Below are 17267 nucleotides of genomic sequence, written 5' to 3'. Positions count from 1 at the left end.
ACAGAAAACCACACACCATTTCTGGTGGAAAAGACGCTCCTTCTTAAATACCACTTTGGTCATCCTTCATCATCCATCTTATTAAACTAACTCATCAATTAACTTAATTAATCACCAACCTGATCTGCTTCTCTTAAAAGGTAAGTCATAAACCTAATTCCCTTATTAGGTTATGCTTATAATAGCATATTTAATATTAATCAAAGATTGAGTACTCCTTAATTATAGCCTACCATCCAAAGTACCAAACCAACCCAAAAAGGGTAACACATTCCCCATACTTTATTCTCAATATAAAAACCTAAAGCCATGATGGGATTTCACTTAGGACCATACTCCATTATTAATTATCCAAAATCTAAGCTAACCCAAAACTCCAATATTAAAAAAGCTTGTTTCTGAGATCTCTTATCCTTCTCCCTTTCATAATTAAAAGTGAAAAAAGAATTGCGTAAAGCTAATGGGATAAACTAGAATAATTAACAACCGCCACCAATCCCCCCCTTCTGTTTTTGCAACTCACTTTCTGCTTCTTTGTATCAGACACATGCATGATAAGAAAATCTCTAGCTATATGTGATGAGACAGTAGATTCAGAAACAACAACAAATCTTGTGCAAAAAGAAAAAGGAGCACCCTGCAGGCTTCAGCTAGCTTATTCTCATAGGAACGGGGACAATAAAATGGATTACTTTTCCATTAATTAGTTAATTAGTTAATTAATTAATTAATTAATGAAGAAGAAGAAGAAGAAGAAGAAGAAGAAGATGAAGAAGAAGAAGATTACGCAAATTAATCGATTAATTCCCTTTTGGATCATGAACCAAACTCTAGCTGCTCCCCAAGTTATATTATCCTCAGCATCAACAAAGTGATTATCTCATTGATTAAACTAAACAGAATGAGAAAAGAGAAAGAAAAGAAATTAAAGAAGCGAAACTGGTCTCTCTCTTAATTAATACGTACTGGCTTCTCTTACTCTATGATTCTCTAATTAAGTAGTCTCCTTATTAGTTATTCCTTGGAAAGGATCAAGAAGAAGATGACGACCCACCGTTAGTGACACCGTGCGGGTGATCGCCGCCAAGCTGGTAGTGATGGTGAATCGGGTTCGGAATGTTGCTCAGACTCCCACCACCGTTGTTGTTGTTGTTGTTGGGATGATCGTCGTCCTCGTCCTCTTCGTTGCTGGTGTTATTGTTGTTACCGTTCATGTTGTTGTGGATTTGGTCCAAAGTACTGTTGGGAAGTCTCGCGGCGGCGGTTGTGTTAATGCCATTACCAGCGCCACCGCTGCCGTCGCGCTTGGCGAAGGTGTTCTTGTTGTTGTGCATCCACACCTTGAGAACTCCTTTATCGACTCCGATTTCGTTGCAGAACTCATGGACGATGTCCTCGTCGCGCTTCTGCATCTTCCACCCAACTCTCTCCGCAAACTGGAACATCTTGTCCTTCTGCTCCTGGCTGAACTTGGTCCGGAACCGCTTCCTCGCATTAGGCCCGCCGGGGGACACAATTTGGCCGCCGTGGTGGTTGTTCGGGTTGTCAGAAATCCCGGTGGAGAGAGCCAGCAGCATGTGGGGAGCTGAAGGGTAGTAGGAGGAGGAGATCGGCGGAGGGGAAGCTGAATTGGGGCTCCTGTTCCCGATGAGTGGCGGCGGCGGGTGGTGGCGGTGGTGGGGCTGGTACTCGATGACGTGAGTTGCGGGGGCGACTGCCGGAATATTGTCCTCCGGCTCACGGCGGTGGAAATTGCGGTGGCATCCGCAGGCTGCGCATTTTAGCGAGGTGGGGTCGGTTGGGGTGGCGGTGGGGGAAGGCATGAACTCGCCGCAACCGTCGAGGGCGTGGCCGCCCAAGCTGGCGGCGTGGTTCTTGAGGCATTCTTTGTAGGTGACGACTACGGGAGTGACGGGGATGCTGCTGTTGTGGTGGTGGTGGTGGTGGGCGGGGTGGTGGCGCTTGAGGACCCCGTTGCTGAAGGAGATGGGCTTGGCGGGCTGGATCCGGGTCGGAGTGTCGCTGTCGGCTTCGGGGGATTTGGTGCTGGTGGTGGTCGTGGTCGTGGTGGTGATGGAAGGCGCTATATCCATCACTCAAAACATCTAACAGTCTCAGAAACCGAGACAAAACGGTGGATTAAAGAAGGACCAAATTATAAAGACTGGTAAAAGTAGTCTGCTGGCTGGTTTAAGGGGTTAGGGTTAGGAAGAGTCGTAGAGATTAGTGTAAACACGAGCCTTCATGGAAGCGAAAGCTATAGCTCTGGGTTGGTTTTGAAAGGCCAAAAGAAAAAAAATGTTTGAGGAGGAGAGAAATGGTTGGGTTTAGAAGAGAAGAGAAGAGAGAAGTTGAGATGAGGGCGATGATGATGAGCAGTGATGACTGTCGATAATAAAAATCTGGGTTTTGTGGTTGTCCCTTCTTAACCACTTGTTTCCTCCTCTTTTTTTAACCCTGGTTTTTTCCTAATCATCCCCCTGGTTAAGTAGGTGGGCCCCACACCCCCGTCCCTCCCGGGGTTAAGATTGTTGTGTAGTAATATTGTAATAAATACACCTTAGCACCACACTCTTGTGCCAGTTTTTTCCCATTATACAATTTAATTCACTAGAGTGGTCTCTCGAAGTCCCGACTGTAGGAGAAGGTCTTCGGTCGGACCGCCTGAGTAACAGTCTGATATACTTTACGAGTATGAAATGAAAGGATTTAGAGCACTCATGTGAACTTACACACACTAGAACATACGGCGGTATAAGATTACGTATATTTTAAGAGAATATTCAGTGTACTGACATGCACTTGTATAACAAGAGTTGACGGTTAGATAATATAAACTATATTTTTTTAGTTATTAAATAAAAAAATTTATAAATATCAACAGCTGAAATCTGTTTGATCTTCACTTGCACTGCTGGTGCATAAAATTTGTTAAATATTAATTATAAATATAAATGACTAAATTGTAATTATTTACACTGTCAGTGTATAAAAGAATTTTCAAATTATCAATTTTCTTTTTCTCATTGTTTTATCTATTTTTTTTTTCTCTCACTTATGTAACGCGTTTCTAAATTTTTAGACCAATATAATAATTAGGCAGCCTTACAAAAGAAGTCCGCCCTACTAAAGAGTAAAGAGTGACTAGGGCTATCCTTGGAAGGGATTTATGCGTATAATTATGACTCGGACGTAGGCCGGGTTGACCCGGAGAGAGTTAATGAGAAAATATAAATTAGGGTCCTGCAAATCTCAGACATTGACCGCAACCCCAGTTTTGTCAAGTAGCACAGTGAGAGGTCTGGACCGCTTTCGACAGTAAGCTTTTTCCCATTTGTTTTTTCATCACTCCCTACTTTGTGCTTAGCCACTCACAAAGACAATTCTACCCCTAATTTATAACCACAGTACCTACTGTTATTCCATTTCGGAACACGGGCAATGTTGGAATTTGGACTAATAAGAACGAATCTGTGAAAATCCAGGGTGTTTAGGACACCACGTCCCCCATAAATTAAAGGTATCTTTGTCGGCTTTAGAGAATTCTTCGGACGCAGCCCTTGAACCAAACGACAACGTTTTCAGGTGCTCTCCCGAAACCGTACCGTTATAACTGGGTCATTTCAGCGCTGAATTATCAGACTACTGCATGGAACGTAATCTTACTTAATGCGTAATAAAGCAGCTTGATTACGCGACACGTGTTAAGTTCTTCGTATGTGGCGACACGTGTGTGCTGAAGGGATGCCACGTTGCTTCGTAGCCCGGTTCGTATGCGAATAATTATTAAAGTCAATGGTCAGCCATAATAATCAAAAATTAGGAAAAGATAGAGGCAAAGGGAGGTGGTACAGTACGTGCGGGGGTTCTATAGCTTTAATGTGGGGGCGGGTAAGTTTGAGAAACCGTTAAGCGCACTGACTTCATTGTAAATATTTTGGTGAATTATTAGCGTACTTGTGGGCTTGTGGCGGATCGGGGAGTAATTAATTTTTAGGGGTTAACGGTGAAAAAGAGAGAGGGGGTGGGGGTGACGTTAGCGGGCCAATCATGGACCTGCTAAGGTTTAAGCATAGAATGGCGTGTTAACCCACATCCCCGTTGCGTCCACTTGCATCGAAACTCGCAACCCGTGAATTTATTAAGGATATTGTTGGTTTTTATTACAAATTTTAGTTTGCTATTTCCTTATCTGAAAGTTTTTAACCTTCACAAAGTCGCAGTAAAATTCTAGTCAACTTAAGAGTTAAGAAACAGGGTAAGTAGAGATATATTTTTTTTAAAAATCACTGTTGCTCCGTGTGAAAAATGCATGTCAGTTGTGAAAAGACTGTAAGTAAATAAGTTTTGCATGCATTATTTAAGAAATTGGTCGTGATTACAAGTTTATATTGGACAATTAATCTATGTAAAGTGATTTTTGTATATGATTTCTTAAAAACAGCTAGAATCTGTTTTAAGAAATTGGACGAATTTTCATATATATATTTTTTTCATTTAACGATCAATCAACTGTATACTTTTTCTTTATTATTGTAATCCAGCATTATATTTTTTTAGTTAAATATGCATTTATGTTGCTCGATCGTTCTTGGATATGTTCTAATCACTGTTACTGAATTATGAGGGTTAACCTTTTATTAATAACAAAGTCTATTCAAAAAACAACAACAACAACAACCACCACCACGACAACACCAAAAGGGTCCAGTTCCATTCTATGTGAAACTATGCTTTGGTTCATGGGTGGGGGTACAGAAGTCACATGGGAGTTCTAACTTAACTATCATTAGGGTACAGTTAAGCTGACCATTAATACGAATATAATGGTTTATGTCCACAAATACTCGATCAATTGCTAGCTTAGATAATGAAAAGAAGAAACAGATCGAGCTGTATGATGTATGAGCTCGATCTACGACTTTTGTCCCCAATATCCTGACACTTGTTCCCGGATTCAATGGTGGAACCCGGGTATGATCTCCGAACACTACATATGCATGGGACCCGATTTCGAATTGCAACTTCTGAGCCCATTCAAAAGCTCCCCGATCGATCGAGTCCTCCTGACCATGACCAGAGGCTTGAAAAGGGACATGCCACCTACACACCTACAGGTTTCCCATTCTTAGGGACAGTCCATCACATTTTATCATCCTCTGATAATTACCGCCCCTCTCTCTCTCTCTCGTTTTCAACGATCCATAACAGTTTGCTAGTAATTAGAAGAAAAGTAACGCAACCGAAAAACAATTTTACCTGAACTGTAGTAGGCTAGGTAGGGCTCAGTTTATTTCTACGTACTGGGGATCGGAATACAACAGCTGTGGAAGACTTCATCCTATTTTGACTTCCATAATTCTCATTACAGTTCTATATGTCAACAGAAGTTATATGTTTGCACAGTTAATTAGGTGACTAAATTCTCATTTATTTGATTCTTTATTTTTGCACATATGATTATAGGATAAAAACTCATAATTAATTAACGGCTTGAATCATTATATTATATTACATAATAAGCGAAATTAGTCGAAGTCTAAACCAATATATGTACTCGATTCCTCTCTAATACGAGCCTGTATGGAGGTTGAGGAAATGTAGAACATGAAATTATAGCAGAATAACCAAACTAATGATAATTTGATTGAAAGAACGGACGCAAGTTTCCTACAGGAGCAATAATAGTGCCTCTTGTTACCCAGCTTGCACAACCTGAAGATAGTGTGGCACAATGTTGAAAGCTCAACGACCCAAAATAAACTAATTATAGATCTTTGAAGGGAAACAACACACCTTCAATCATTAAATTTAACAATCAATCTAGCTAGCTAGACAGCCAGTGATGCATTTCGACCCTCAGACAATTCCCTACCATACCATCCAATAATGGTCATTTCACACACACACACACACATATCTATATATATACGCACCACAATCATTGAATACAAGTGTGAAGATGTTGATGTTACAAAGGTTATTAGTCTTAAGATTTCAACTCAAATTCTATCTATCCGGATTTTTTATTTTCGAAAGTTATGAATATATGAAATGACTTGATCAAGGTTTGTAATACAAATGCATGCACTATCATTATCTCAAAAGTAAGGAGAAGAGTACACAACATTCCTACTCTTCAGGTCAAACTAAATGGATTAGGGTGTTAACCAATGAATGGATCAGAGGAGCTTAACCAACTAATCCTAGGAATTAATATGTTTTGTCTTCATTTGGGTTTTTGCATATTAGTCAGCGTACGTAATCACAAAACCTTAGCTAACTAATTCAAACCACACAAGATAGACCCGCCTATTAATTGCTTTTCATTTTCTTTGGCACGAGTCATGTAGCTAGCTATATCTAGGCAAGGGTTTCCCTAAATTAAATAATTTGTACTAAAACCAGTTTGCTCAATTACCTAACCAACCCAATAATTGCATCAATTTTTGACCCTTTTTTCTCAGAAAATAAAAAAGAAGAAGAAAGAAAGTCGAGAACAGAAATAAAGTACTAGATATAGATAGAGTTCGAATACTAATTAGTAGGATCTCCTGTAGATCTAGTTTGGAACATGTATAGACTTAATAAACAAGTCTTAATAATAGATGTTGCATGCAATAATTAATAATATACAGTAGTCAAACATAGCAAAGATATATCTTCTTCTAGCTTCAAGAGGCCACTAGATTTAAGACATGAGGCGAAAATAAAAATGTAAAATGAACCCATATTTTTACACACACACACACATATAGAAAAAAACACATACTACAAATGTTACTACATGAGATTCTAGCTCTCAACTACTAACGAATATGTTTTGCCACCAAAACATACAGCATTTTACTATACATATAACATATTCGCACTGGAGTCAATTTTAAACTTAGACTATTTCCGACTTAAAAGGCGGTCATCTCTTCCGACTCACCTTAAGTTCATACCTGACTTCAAGTCCAACACTCCAACCCTAGGGCAAGTACTTGTACAAAAAAATAAATAAAACCCCAAGGACAAGTACTGAATTGAGAGTTTTATAATTTAGAGTTCGTACCTAGGATCCAAGGGGGAAGTTAGATATCACATTAACTCTAGTTTGGGTCATACGTGGTAAAAGCTGCCTACGTTGTCTCAGCTTAGACTGCTTTTTAACAACCTTCCATGTCTTTGGGTAGGGGAAATAAATGAGAGATTGGCAAAACCTTAGAACTGCAAATTAAGGACCATTGACTTAATTAGCTAGAATTATTTAAATTTATACCCAAGCCTACTTAAAATTTATAATTTATACCAATATACAGTTAAAAAGACATTTTTAGCAAGTAATTATGAACAATATACAACACAACACAAGACCTACGAGCTTTCCCTAGCTTACTTTCTTCTTTCTTCTTTCACCATGAATCATAGTCGAAGTCCAGTAATGCAATATTAGTGACTAATAAAAGTGTGTAGTTGACAGTGTAGTAGCAATTTAACCGATTTATAGATTAATATTTGTATAATGCAATAAGAAATCGTCATATGATACTTGTGATGCATATTCTACTTCATCGTATAACTCTTACTGCAATTCTTACCAGCAAGTTAGTAAATGAAATGTCCTTAATCATATATGCGCGCCTAAAATAAAATGATGTTCATATCGATTTTTTTATTTTATTTCAGTCATATTTATTATAACAAATTTCATAATGGGTTTGTAACAACATTAACATAAATAGTATAGATGGGACGGTTTGCACTTTTTTGCTTCCCATGTAAATGGGTTAAGGCAACAACCGGCCGGCATCACTTTTATAGAGCACTTGCACTTGCGTGTTTCTTCTCCAAGGTAGTATGACCTACATTGACATCGATTCCAATTAGGACCTTACCTTAACTCCAATTGGATCTAAAGCTTACGGATGAGATTCTCTCACAGATTATACACAAATCTTCTTTATACTTTAATCTTGCACATGTAAATCTTGACCATAAAGTGTTAATCTCTGGCAACAGTACTGCAATGGTTATTATGGAAATCGAAATTATTGCATAGCGGAGAGCCAGAGATATACCCTCAAAGACTGAAAGTGCATGATGACCTATGTTTCTATAAACACACAGTTCCTTGTGGATGGAGCTACCTTTAAGTTAGGGAAAATTATGAAAAATAACCAAAAAAAAAACACTGAACTTGATTGCTCGTGGTTTTTACAGAAGGCAATGATGCAGCAGTGCAGCTAGAGATAGATGAATTACCGAAGGGTTAAAACCGAATCAACTGATCGATCATTTAGCATTCGTCTTCGATCAGAGTAAGTTTCAATTATAAATGACCCAATCCTCTGAGCATAACCTATTACCTACCCGATATTAGAAGATGAAGATGACGGAGACCACACAGAAGAAGCCTGACCAGAGAGACAGCTTAAATACCCCATTAATGGCGTCTGACAAGTCTACCTATATATTGTTAAGTTGGTACAATTTGTATTACTTCTTCTCTGGAAGAGATCGAATCCAATACTTATTATGAAGTTTGTGCGGGAGTGGGATTAGGCCAATGATTCATCTTATACTGGGCTCACTCTAGCTAGGTTATTGCACTAACCCCCACCTTGGTTACCTTGTGGCCAACTTAACAAAGATGCATGGATTTTAGACTATTATATATTGTCCAATTCAATTGTAATGCTCCTATCCATGCCAATCTTGTATATATTGAAGAACAGTCAAGACATCACTGAACGAGTCAAGCCGAGCTGAGAAACTATATTCAAATTTGGGGTTCATGATCTAGATTGAGAGCCGGAGTATCAAAACTCCTGTATCAAAAACTTGAGCATACAAAAACTCATATTTCAATTTGAGCTCGATTAAATGAACTAGAAGTAAACCAAACTAAATCAAATACAAGTTGTCTGCCAGTTTTACGACCGGAGCATACAGAAAATCAGATTTAATTGTATTTGAGTTCAACAAACCAGAACCAAACTGAACCCAAGACATAGCTTGGTTTTACGGAGACAAATTCACAAACCCTGAGATACACATTGAAAGTGCATGTATTGCCCGAAAATAGTGACATTAATTATTAGCACTCTATTTCGATTTTCCCACGGATTGTTTGGGCCTGTTGTAATTTGGGCCTGTTTGCATTAGGTACAACCGTACAACTCCACACTAAAGGCTTGACTGTTTTACTCAATCAGGTCTTGTTTAGGATGACCGATCCTTCGTTTGAAGAAGATGTTGATATTGGTTAATGTCGACTTGTGTGAGACTAGCTCGATTGATATTCCTATATACCAGCAGCTGCCAATGGTATGTGAGAGTATGAGACAGAGCTGATCGATTCTTTTTGTTTGTTTTGAGAAAGATAGAAAATTCATTGAATCAATCGGAAAATATACATTAAGGGAGACACAAACCAAAACTTCAAGAAACCGCGGTTACAGGTACTATTAGACCAATGAGTCCTAACTCTAACCACAATACATCCCTTTTCAAGGCTACTTTAATCATATTATCCCGAATGACCCAGTAATACCTAGTAGTTGACAGCAAAAACAATGCGTCATCTTCAACACCGTGGCCAAAAAAGTAGCAGTAGGGGTCGTCAACGGGCCGGGCCGGGCCATTCATAGCGGGCTCGGGCCGGGCCTTGCCATATTTTTAAATAATTGCGGGCCGGGCCGGGCCGGGCTTTATTAAAAATCAAAGGATCCAAGCCCGTCCATATAAAGCGGGCCTTGCGGGCTTTTTCGGGCCAGGCCGGGCTTGGCCTTGCGGGCTTTTTTGGGCCGGGGCCTTGCGGGCTTTATTTATAAATAAATATTTAAAGACACAAGTTTTTTTTTTTAATCAAGCTTTGGAAATTCAATGGATAATGATCAAATACAACCAAAGATAATAGATCTATATAACTATATTGTACCAAAAAAAATCTATATTTATATATAGATACTAATTTATTGATAAATAAATTTTTAAAGACACTAATTTTTTATAAATATATATTTATATATCATACACTCCAAAGAGCAACCCCTATCAATTCAAAGAAAATGGAAAAACCGACCATTGGATGGGTTTATTACAATAAATTATGAGTATGGTAAAAAATTTAGCCAATTTCACCATATTTTCGAATCCGATCGGATTGGTCAACCGTAGTCACTTATATGTTTTATTGTTTGACCGATGGCGTGGCAACCGCGAAACGTGCTTATTTTTTCACATCACGTTTGTATATATTCCATCGATGGATGTGCGTGGACATAAGATAAAAAAATTAATTTTAATTACAAACACATTGGTGTATACCAATTTTATTCCTTTAGTTGTATGACTTATACATTGCATTTAAATTGTTTAGGTTCATTCTAAAGCAACCATGAAGTAGAAAATGAATTCGGAGAAACCAACCGCTCGATGGAGAGATTGTAATGTTTTATGGTGATTGTAGAAAATCTAGCCAATTTCGTTATTGTTTCGAATTCGATCAACTAGGTCAAACGTAGTTACTCTTATAAACCTATATTTATATATCATACACTCCAAAGAGCAACCCCTATCAATTCAAAGAAAATGAAAAAACCGACCGTTGGATGATTTTATTACAATAAATTATGAGTGTGGTAAAAAATTTAGCCAATTTCACCATATTTTCGAATCCGATCGGATAGGTCAACCGTAGTCACTTATATGTTTTATTGGTTGACCGATGGCGTGACAACCGCGAAACGTGCTTATTTTTTCACATCACGTTTGTATATATTCCATCGATGGATGTGTGTGGACATAAGATAAAAAAAATTAATTTTAATTACAAACACATTGGTGTATACCAATTTTATTCCTTTAGTTGTATGACTTATACATTGCATTTAAATTGTTTAGGTTCATTCTAAAGCAACCATGAAGTAGAAAATGAATTCGGAGAAACCAACCGCTCGATGGAGAGATTGTAATGTTTTATGGTGATTGTAGAAAATCTAGCCAATTTCGTTATTGTTTCGAATTCGATCAACTAGGTCAAACTTAGTTACTCTTATAAACCTATATTTATATATCATACACTCCAAAGAGCAACCCCTATCAATTCAAAGAAAATGAAAAAACCGACCGTTGGATGAGTTTATTACAATAAATTATGAGTGTGGTAAAAAATTTAGCCAATTTCACCATATTTTCGAATCCGATCGGATTGGTCAACCGTAGTCACTTATATATTTTATTGGTTGACCGATGGCGTGGCAACCGCGAAACGTGCTTATTTTTTCACATCACGTTTGTATATATTCCATCGATGGATGTGCGTGGACATAAGATAAAAAAAAATTAATTTTAATTACAAACACATTGGTGTATACCAATTTCATTCCTTTAGTTGTATGACTTATACATTGCATTTAAATTGTTTAGGTTCATTCTAAAGCAACCATGAAGTAGAAAATGAATTCGGAGAAACCAACCGCTCGATGGAGAGATTGTAATGTTTTATGGTGATTGTAGAAAATCTAGCCAATTTCGTTATTGTTTCGAATTCGATCAACTAGGTCAAACTTAGTTACTCTTATAAACCTATATTTATATATCATACACTCCAAAGAGCAACCCCTATCAATTCAAAGAAAATGGAAAAACCGACCGTTGGATGAGTTTATTACAATAAATTATGCGTGTGGTTAAAAATTTAGTCAATTTCACCATAGTTTTAAACCCGATCTAATTGGTCAACCGATTACCGATATGTAGAATATACATATATATGCACATATTCTATATAGAATAATAGAAGTATAAGAACTTCCACACACACACACACACACACACATATATATATATCTCTATATATATTATTATATTATATATATAAACACACACATATATAAATATATATACATATATATATATATATATAAACACACACACACATATATATATCTCTATATATATATTATATATATAAACAAACACACACACACATATATATATATATATATATATATCTATTTATATATCCTCTATATAAACACACACACACATATATATATATCTATATATATATTATATATAAACACACACACATATATAAATATATATATATATACATATATATAAACACACACACACACACATATATATATATCTCTATATATATATATATATTATATATATAAACACACACACTTATATAAATATATATATACATATATATAAACACACACACACATATATAAATATATATACATATATATAAACACACACACACACACACATATATATATATAAACACACACAAATATATATATATCTATGTGTGTGTGTGTGTGTATATATATTTATAAACACACACACACATAACTACAAATATATATATATATATATATATATAATATTTTACGGGCTTTTACGGGCCGGGCCGGGTTTTTGCGGGCTTTAGGCGGGCCGGCCCTCGGCCCACCAAGGCGGGCTTTTGCGGGTTTTTTTGACGGGCCGGGCCGGGCTAAAAGCCCTCCGGGCGTGCGGGCCTCCATCGGCCCACTTGATCCGCGGGCTTTTTGATGAGGCCTAAGTAGCAGACCCCGTGTAAAGGATCGCTTGTCAGCAGATCGCCTACAACAGTGAACTGAAGTTGAAACAAATTGTTCTAGGGAATGACACCATTTACATGACATAACATCTAAACCTAATCCTAGCTCAAAAGAGTAGGAATATAACCCTGACTCAAAGGAGTAGGGACTTATTAACCCTAACCAACAAACTAACTGAAAAAACAAAACCTTAACAAAAACTAAAAGGAAATCGTCGCTACCAACAATCCGCTGCCAAACAACAGTCGTTGGACAACCAATGACTGTCGCCCTTGCTAGATTGGTACATGCACCATCGCTCCACCCCACTGCAATTCTGTTTTGTGATGAGCCCCAACCAACAAAACTCAACCACCGCCATATCCATCCTCTATGCCAACAGACCCGACCGGTCCTGAAAATCCTCCTCCAAAAATCAATATGCCCAGCAGCCTCTCCCTGACCTCTATCACAGAAAGACATAATCAAATGTGATGAAGACCAACCCCGCCTTCCCACCTGCACCGAACTGTACTCCTGTTTTGGACAAAAATTTGCACAACCTGACATTGGAATTGTTGCCATCGTCGTGCACTCTTGGCCAGATCGAAACATCCATAAGATGAGCCGCCGACATCATCCAAGGTAGAGAAGAGTCGCTCGTAGCGACTTCGCCTCCAACCCTACGAAGAATCCAAATACCCGTTCGGCAACAACCACCAAGTACCAGCGAAGCCAGAGGATCGCACGACCAAATATAAGAAAACCCAAGGTATATGAGAAAACACTAAGAAGTCCGAGAAATTTGTAAAAAAACATCCTGAAATACAGAGCTGATGGATTCAGCTAGGGTTTAGGGTAGAAATTTGGAAAAGCTTAAGCTTAATAATAATAGGTCCTGCTTTGCCTCTACGAACTTTTAGTTAACTTGGTCACAAAAATGACCTTATAGTACTTTTTTTTTGTCACAAAAATGACCTTATAGTTGTACTTATATACATGCAGTTTTGTTATACGACGAGAGCCTAAATAGGCCCAATAAATGTTTGGAGATTTTGAATGGGCAGGGGAATGTAAGGGAGCTCAATCACACTCTGATTGCGCTAATACCTAAGATTGATAATCCAAAGAAGGTAACAGAATTTCGACCAATTAGCGTTCGCAATGTGATCTATAAATTGGTATAAAAAGTGTTAGCTAACAGGCTGAAGAGGATTTTACCGGATGTGATTTCAGAGTTTCAAAGTGTATTTGTCCCTAATAGATCGATCCATGATAATGTTATTGCGGCTTTTGAGATTCTTCATAATCTAAAATGTCTTGGAAAGAAAAGTAGGCAGAAGATAGCAGTGAAGTTGGATATGGCTAATGCGTACGATCGGGTGGAGTGGAATTTCTTAAGGAAGATTATGGAGGTTCTGGGTTTTCCAAATAGTTTTGTGGAGTTGATTATGTCATGTGTTCAAATGGTTACGTACTCGGTTCTTGTTCATGGTAAACCGTTTGGAAATGTGAGGCCAACCCGGGGAATTAGACAGGGAGACCCAATTTTTCCGTACTTGTTTCTAATTGTTGCTGAGGGTTTCTCTAATTCCCTCTTACGTATGGCTGTTTTGGATGGTTAGTTGCATGTAGTTGCAATTGCAAGAGGGGCTCCTTGTGTTTCTCATATGTTTTTCGCTGACGATAATCTGCTTTTCTGCAGCAAATTGTGTCAAGATGAGGGAGATTTTTGGGGTTTATGAATTAACGTCCAGTCATAAAATCAATACGGAGAAATCTACTGTATGTTTTAGCCCTAAGACTAACCAGGGGGTGAAGGATTAGTGCTACTCTATATTGGATATGAAGACAGTACCATGCCATTAGAGATATTTGGGCCTTCCCACGGTCATAGGTAGAGATAAGAAAAGGGACTTTTAGAGGTCTGGCAGATCGGGTTTGGAAGAGGGTCCAAGGTTGGGAAGGAAAAATTCTTTCAAAGGGTAGGAAGGAGGTTCTTATCAAGGTTGTTGCTTAATCTATTCCTACCTATATACTGAGCGTTTTCCAATTGCCGGTTGGTACATGTGAAGATATTAATAAACATATTGCAAGATTTTGGTGGGGAAAATCGAGTGGTCGAGGTATCCACTGGAGGAGTTGGGATAAGATGTGCTGGGTGAAGAGTGAAGGGGAACTTGGATTTAGAGAGATTCAGCAATTCAACAAAGCTTTCGTGGCAAACCAAGGGTGAAGATTATTGTGGGATCCAAATTCTCTTGTTGGGAAAATGTTGAAGGCCAGGTACTTTTAAGAATTGTGATTTTTTGGAGGCTGAAGTAGGGAAAAATGCATCCTCTGTTTGGCATGCATTTATGTGGGGGAAGGAGTTACTTCAGCAAGGTTTGAGGTGGAGAGTTGGGAATGGCCTTAATATTAAGGTCTTTCTTGATCCTTGGGTGCCGGGAGTGGATGGTTCTCGAGTTTCTTATAAGCCTAGGCTGAAAATGTCTATGGACGTAGCTGAGCTAATCACTGAAGATGGGAATTGGAACCTAACGTTGTTGAATCAAGTTGGGACTTCTTAAGAGGTGGAGGCAATCTTGGGAATTACTTTAGTTCGTAGTGGAGGCAGGGATCAACTTACTTAGAGTCCGAATCGTAATGGGAAGTATTCTGTCAAGAGTGGATATAGGGTAGCTTTAAAGGAGGGTAGAGCTTCAAGAGGTTCTTCTAATGGAGTTCCGACTGTTTCTGAATTTTGGAAACAACTTTGGAAGATTAAAGTCCCTCCAAAGATGTCCCATTTCCTTTGGAGGTGTGCTACAGGTTTTTTACCATGTAAGGCTTCTCTGTATTTGAGGAGATTGGTTACTGTAGATACCTCTACTAGCATGACAAGTTTGCTATCTCACCAAGCATAATTAACACCCTCTTTGGGACACCCACAAGCCATGGTGAGGCCCAACCGCTACTTGCATCTTGTAGCCCTATGTTCAAGCTACGCTACAGTATCCGGAAGTCGCAAATCCGTCGCCGGGAAGCCACCTTTCCGGCCTTGCAAAGTTGCCCTCACAAACTAGGCTTTCTACACTAGAATAGTTGTTTGCTTGTCCCACATCGAAAACCATGTAAAGGAGATGGCTTCCTTCACCTATAAAAGGAACTCTCCTCCCACTTAAACACAATTCAATCCAATCTCATTACACACTTTGTAATGCACTTGGGCCGCAAGGCTCAACACACTAGTACAACATTCAAGTGGACGTAGTTTCCCGCTAAGGCGGGAAACGAACCATTATACATCTTGTGTCAATATCTCTCTCTCTCTCTAAAGCTAACTAGAGATCCCATGGATCACTAACGTTAACATTGGCGCCGTCTGTGGGAAGCCAACACAAAGGCTTCGTCACCTACCACGAACTTTGACCTGAAAATGTCGAGTCAACGCTCATTCAACATCAAATTGGGGCTGGTCAACGCCCAACAAGGCTTGGCCAATGCTTGGTCAACGCTGGAGATGGTTGGTCAACGCTGACCAAGGTTAGTCAACGCTGGACTCCAAAAAAAAAAAAAAAAACTGGGCGGCCAAATTTTCTCTGGACACCCAGAAATCTTCTCTGGGCACCCCTCCAATTTTCAAATTTCCCGCCAGACTTCATCTCCGCTGCACTTCAACCTGCAGCTCCGCCGAACTCTTCGATCTCCACTGAGCTCAGGCACCGGCGAACTCCTCCGCCAAGCGGACACCACCGACCTTGCACCACCATCAGCGCCGCCGCACCGCCGCACTTCGTTCCTCCGCTGGCCTAGCTCTCCACCAAACTCCGCCAGCCACAAGCAGCGCTCCTGCTCGGCAACTCCTAGTTCCGCCAAACTGCGGTCGCCCACGCCGGGGACTTCTGCTCACCAGCCCCGAGCTCTGCAGCTCCGGTGCTCCGCCGGGAATAGCTCCGCCCAACCTCAACCGTCGAGCTCCAGTTCCCCGCTGAGCTCCGTGGTTTCCGCCAAACTGCGGTCGCCCACGCCGGGGACTTCCGCTCACCAGCCCCGAGCTCTGTAGCTCCGGTGCTCCGCCGGGAATAGCTCCGCCCAACCTCATCCGGCTAGCTCCAGTTCCCCGCTGAGCTCCGTGGTTTCCGCCAGACAACAACCACCGTTGCGAACCAGGTCCTCCAGACAAACAAGGCATCCGCCACCGTTGGTCGCCGGCACGAGCTCCGCCCACTGCAGGTCGGGGACTGCACTGTTGTTACCTTCCTCCGCCGGCCAAGTTCTGCTGAGCTGCTCCACTGCTAGCCATCAGCGCTCAGTTCCTCCGCTGAACCTTTTTTCCGCTGACTCGAGCTTCTTCCACCCGGCTTTGGCGACCGCAGCTCCTCGGCGCTCCGCTAGGAGACCCAAGCTCCGCTGGCAGCAGATGCCGAAACGCAACAACCAAGTGCTCCGCCTCTAGCTAGTCCTCCGCCGGACTGTGCTTCAGCGGCACACCTCCGCCGAACTTAGCCAACGGCTCCTCTCCGCTAGCCATCTCGGACGGCAATGCTCCGCTGCACACCCACTGCCTTCGAGCCACACAGACCGCCAGGCACCACTGCTGCCCATCTCTGCTAGCCGGCCTCCGCTCCCCTAATATCCATCAGCGGTGGTTTTTCCGCTAAGCTCCATCTACGGCCATCCACCCATTTTCACATTAACTCTGGTACCGGCCCTTTGAAT

General features: G+C 40.1%; 1 protein-coding gene across 1 annotated transcript; it reads right to left on the bottom strand.

Moving 5' to 3' along the window:
* Positions 1 to 819: 819 nt before the first annotated feature.
* On the bottom strand, positions 820 to 2404 carry LOC112188940 (zinc-finger homeodomain protein 9). Its single transcript, XM_024328182.2, has one exon. It carries the CDS (start codon positions 2091 to 2093, stop codon positions 1032 to 1034), a length of 1062 nt encoding a protein of 353 aa, XP_024183950.1. The 5' UTR covers positions 2094 to 2404; the 3' UTR covers positions 820 to 1031.
* Between the last annotated feature and the right edge of the window lie 14863 nt (positions 2405 to 17267).

This window comes from Rosa chinensis, chromosome 2 (assembly GCF_002994745.2).
Source record: "Rosa chinensis cultivar Old Blush chromosome 2, RchiOBHm-V2, whole genome shotgun sequence".
NCBI classification, from domain to species: domain Eukaryota; kingdom Viridiplantae; phylum Streptophyta; class Magnoliopsida; order Rosales; family Rosaceae; genus Rosa; species Rosa chinensis.
This window is presented reverse-complemented; position numbering and strand designations above follow the sequence as displayed.

What these genes read in the sequence shown, in the direction of transcription:
- LOC112188940 (XM_024328182.2), bottom strand. Translation starts at nt 2,093, where the DNA reads ATGGATATAGCGCCTTCCATCACCACCACGACCACGACCACCACCAGC.